Below are 5,000 nucleotides of genomic sequence, written 5' to 3'. Positions count from 1 at the left end.
CCAAACCCTTCCTGCTGGCTATTTCCCCCCCCCCCCCCCAGCACATGCCTCTACACCCCCCCCCCCCCCCCCCCCGTGCCCTGCCTTCCTCCATGCCGTTCCCTTCATTTTGTCACGTTTTTATTTGCCACCACTGCTAAGCTTTCCATCTGTTTCCACGGCAACAGCCAAAGCAATTGTTTGCTGTTTACTGTCCCGTCGCAAAAAAAAAAAGAAATATTGCGAAAGCAAACAGGCACGTACAGCTAACACACAGACAGACACACACACACACACACAGACAGAGACAGGGAGGAGCGAACACACACACACACACACATTGACAGTCTCGCTCGTTAAGGTGTGGTGCGGCAGAGGGCTGTCAGGGGAATAGAGGAGTCTCTCATCAATGAAATACTCACACACACACACCGATACTCGAACGCCGGGGCTAAGCACACACACACACAGAAGCACACAGACACACAGGCACACACACACACACAGAGGCACACAGACACACACACACACACAGAGGCACACAGACACACAGACACACACACACACAGAGGCACACAGGCACACAGACACACACACACACACCCACCCACACCAGCCGTCTGGCTCGTTAAGGTGTGGCTCAGCACTACACTGCCAGCACGACAAGGTACTGTAGTCTCTCATGGCAATTAGAAACACAGGCATTACACACAGCTACACAACAAGAGGACCCGTAAACATATAGATTCATACACACATGCATGCACACATAACAACACACACACACACACACACACACACACACACACACACACACACACACACAACAGATGTACGACGCAGAACAGACTTGTCATTTTTTTAAACAATCCCCCCCCCCCCCCCACCCCCAGGGGAACTCTGATGGCCGCTCGTTAATGCGCCAGCTGAAGCTAAAGCCTCTTCTCTTCTACCACACCCCCCCACGCCGGACCTCACCACCACGGCTAAACCAGACCCCGTCTGCCAAAACATACAGCTCTGTTCCGCCTGCCCCTCCACACACTCTGGGCTGCAGCGAGAGTGTTTCGGTGCCGCTCAAGGTCACGGGCAGAAGGGGCCCATATGGCGGGCGCGATCACAGAACGCTGGAATGAGAGAAGCGGCAGGCATGGCCCACATACCCATACCCATTAACCGAGATAGCAGCTCGTCTGTGTGACAGGGGGACACGTGCGCAGGGAGCTGTTCATGGGGGTGCAGCACACACACACACACACACACACATGCAGCAGCACACACACACACACACACATGCAGCACACACACACACACACACACACATGCAGCAGCACACACACACACACACATGCAGCACACACACACACACACACACACATGCAGCAGCACACACACACACACACACATGCAGCAGCACGCCAGAGGCTGCGCCACAGATACAGCGCCGCCGCCGCCGCCTATACGCACACGCAGAGCCCGGCCCAGAAGAACCGTTTCTGTGTTCTGTGTGCGCGGAGGCCGTAGGGGAACAAAGGGGGTGGTTCTCTAAATCCAAAAACACGTAAGAACATTGTTGAGGGGAACTGAGAATAGCAGCGCCAGTCCCCCAGAGGGACGCGGCGACACGGAGACAGGAGGGGGATCGACGAGGGGGGATGGAGGTATTTTCAGATCAGGTTTACGAGTCAAGACGCACGGGATAGCTGCTGTAAAAGTAACGAGCGCGGTTATTGACTTGTCTCCGAGGCTGAGATAGAGTGGTAGTGTTGAGAGACGGAGGGGTGGCCTGAAGGGGCGGACGTGAAGTTTAGATGAATGAGAGTGATCTGAATTCATTGGCAGGCCTCGAGATGGAGGGAGGTATGGAGAGAAGGAGTGGGAGGTATGGAGAGAGGGACGCTTCAGTTTCCTGCTGAAAAGAAGAGGGAGAGTGGGAGCAGAATGCGTGGGTACACACTTTCTCTGTTTCTCTCCCTCTCTCTCTCGCTCACTCACTCACTCTCTATCACAGTCTCTATTTGCATGTGAGTGTTTGTGTGAGTGTGTGTGTGTCTGTGTGTGTGTGTGTGTGTGTGTGTGTGTGTGTGTGTGTGTGTGTGTATGTGTGTGTTGGGCTCCCTAGCGCGCATCAAAGAGCTCATTTAGAAGGCTATTGCATGTGATCTCTGTGTGTATGTGTGCATGTGGGTACTGAAATGGGAGAAGAGGGAGAAACCAAAAAGAGAGAAAGAGAGAGAGAGAGAGAGAGAGAGAGAGAGGGAGGAGAGAAAGGATAGAGGGGGGCTTTAAGTCTAAGTTAAAGCATGGCTTAAAGAGAAGCTGTGTTTGTGTGTGTGGGTCTATGTGTGTGTGTGTGTGTGTGTGTTTGGAGGGGGGTCAGGATGTGAGTGTGTTCTGAATCTCTTGCCATTCCACTCCCATCCCAAAACCACAAATGCGAGGAGGGAGAAAGAACAGAAATGTAAGCAATGGTGAAAGAAGCACTATTGTTATGAACTTGCATTCGTTTATGCATGAATGAGTGTTTTTTTCTTTCTCTCTCTCTCTCTCTCTGTATGTGTGTGTGTGTGTGTGTGTGTGTTTGTGTCTGAGCTTGCAAACAAATGCACATGTGCTGGATGTGTGTATACACAAGCTTTGTGAGAATGTGTGGCAAAATAATTCAATGCACGCATTTAAATGAACACATTAGCGGGCGTGTGTGTGTGTGTATGTGTGTGCACACACACACACTCACTTGTGTTTTGCTATGATGTACAGGGACACCACAGGGCCAGATTGTCCCTGGAATATAGGCCATCCTTCTTCCACTTTTGTTTCTCTTCCTGACCTATTCTCTCTCTCTCTCTCTCTCTTTCTCTCTCTCTCTCTCTCTCTCTCTATCTCTCTCTCTCTCTCTCTCTCCCCCTCTCCCTCCTGCACAGGAGGATGTGTTATGGCGGCTACACATAAAATATGAACGAGAAAACCTTTCCATTTGAATTGAGAGATTCCAGTCACAGAGTCACGTCATCCCAAACTTTCAAGAACTCTCATGCGTTCACTTCTCTCCCATTCCCCCTATTCTGTTCATCATTTCCTCTCTCCTGAAAGCTCCCCTTCATATACTTCAATTCGCCCTTGAACCTTCTTCGCTCTCTCTCTCTCTCTCTCTCTCTCTTTTTGTCTCACTGTCTTCTGTCATGTTTGTTCACTTTCTCTCACACCTCCACGGCTTCTCTCACCTTTTCTTACTGCTGTCCTGGTCTCGATTTCTCCAGTCCAGTCTGCTTTTGCGATAGAGCAGGTTCATGTCGCCGCGGGGATGCTCCTCCTCACAGCCAATCACAGCGCAGTGGAGCCGCTGGCCACGCCTCTCTATGTCACGCAGGAAATGCTCCACCGCCACATCCTGGGCGGAGCCAGAGCTCATGGTACAGAGGGCCAATCAGGAGCTGAGAGAGGGATTTCCCTAGACAGCCCACTTCAGTTACCTGAGAGGGAAAGAAAAGAAGGTTTTTAGTGCCAGTGAGCAGCTAATCATTCAACATAGAAACATTGAGAATCCTATGGCCAAATACTCTTAGACCTTTATCAACATTCAGGTGTTCCTAACAACTAGATACAAAAAAATCTTGTCCTGAAAAGTCTGATCTGTTTATGTCCTACCCTGATCTCAAATCAAGGGTTATATGGGTCAAAAGCACAGCTGAATTCTGAAACCTTGGATATCATACAAAAATAGTACTTATCCAACTTTATTTTTCATAGTAATGATCCCTAGGATCCCTAATCACCATTACTTCACCAAGCACCATCTCCATCTTCCACTGTCCCACTATACGCTTTGGACACGACATACATCATGTGTAGGTCTTTTCCCAACAGGTTACCCTCTTGGAAGTACTGCATGTCATATAAAAACACAAGCACAACATTGAAACTTCGAGTTGAGTGACCCTGCAAAAAGTCACAGGCCGTGATCCGAGGCTTGGCCGCACGTAAACAGTGAGCTTCAACCCAAGTGTTTCCTGTCCTTGCATTCGCAGTGGGGAGCGCCTTGCATGTTTACAGTTGGAGCAGCCCTGCCTGCCTGCCTGCCTGACTCGTGAATATCTGAGTAAGCATGCGAAGGCTCTGCCGCTGTAGCGCACACTCACTCTCGCACACTCGCTCGCTCGCTCGCTCACTCGCTCCAGGCCCCGGGCTGCCAGCGCCAAGCCTGTCTGCATACGCGGGCCGTAATGCAGTCTGTCACATGTAGCACGCGCAGGCTTTCTGCACGGCCACCCCAGGAGGAGTCAGCCTTGTTGTGGGGCAGATCTCTTTTTTTCTCCGAGGGGGCCACGCAGAGTTTGCAGAGCGGCAGAGCAAACGGGGGGGGGGGGGGGGGGGGGAAGCGAGAGCTTCTTGCGATTGGACAAGAAGGACGCAGCTGTCAGCTGCTATGCATTTCCAGTGAGTGTGTGTGTGTGTGTGTGTGTGTGTGTGTTTGTGTGTGTTTGATATCCTCAGAGCTGTATCCTTCATTTTCACTTCCCCAACTGTGAAAGCAGGAGAGGGGGATACTGAGAGGGGGATACTGACATGCACTGTGGGGAATGACAGACTTCCTGTCCGCTCCTCGTGGCCATCTGCATCATTACTGCATCACTCCGGTCTGTCCACTTGCAGCTTCATGGGCTGAAGTCCATTACTGACAGACTTTTTGGGGAAGATGGATTCTTGTTCTCTCAAAGAGAGTAAGGCATGCAAGAGGTTTTTTTAGGTGGGGGGGGGGGGGGGGGGGCGGGGGGGGGCACTTTCCTTTCCCCAAAGCTTTGTGCACTTTACATGCAAGCACGGGAGCATAATCCTTAATTCCCTCCCAAACTTCCGGAAAGAAAAGTGAAGCACACACATTGACACAGTTTCCAATTCCCAAAACACACACACACACACACACACACACACACACACACACACACACACACACACACACACACACACACACACACACACACACACACACACACACACACACACACACACACACACACACA

The 5,000-nt window shown here is 51.1% G+C and overlaps 1 protein-coding gene across 1 annotated transcript in view; it reads right to left on the bottom strand.

Annotated features, from left to right (window-relative positions):
- Positions 1 to 5,000, bottom strand: part of LOC105906580 (neuronal tyrosine-phosphorylated phosphoinositide-3-kinase adapter 1) — a 28,715-nt gene that overhangs the window by 9,636 nt on the left and 14,079 nt on the right. The window contains exon 2 of the mRNA XM_042708509.1: positions 3,204 to 3,452. Coding sequence (XP_042564443.1) covers positions 3,204 to 3,391 — 188 coding nt within the window. The 5' untranslated portion in view covers positions 3,392 to 3,452. The remainder of the gene's footprint in view (positions 1 to 3,203; positions 3,453 to 5,000) is intronic.

The sequence above is a fragment of the Clupea harengus genome, chromosome 8, assembly GCF_900700415.2.
Source record: "Clupea harengus chromosome 8, Ch_v2.0.2, whole genome shotgun sequence".
NCBI classification, from domain to species: Eukaryota; Metazoa; Chordata; class Actinopteri; order Clupeiformes; family Clupeidae; genus Clupea; species Clupea harengus.
Note: the sequence above shows the minus strand (reverse complement) of the source record. Positions and strands in the feature narration are given on the sequence as shown.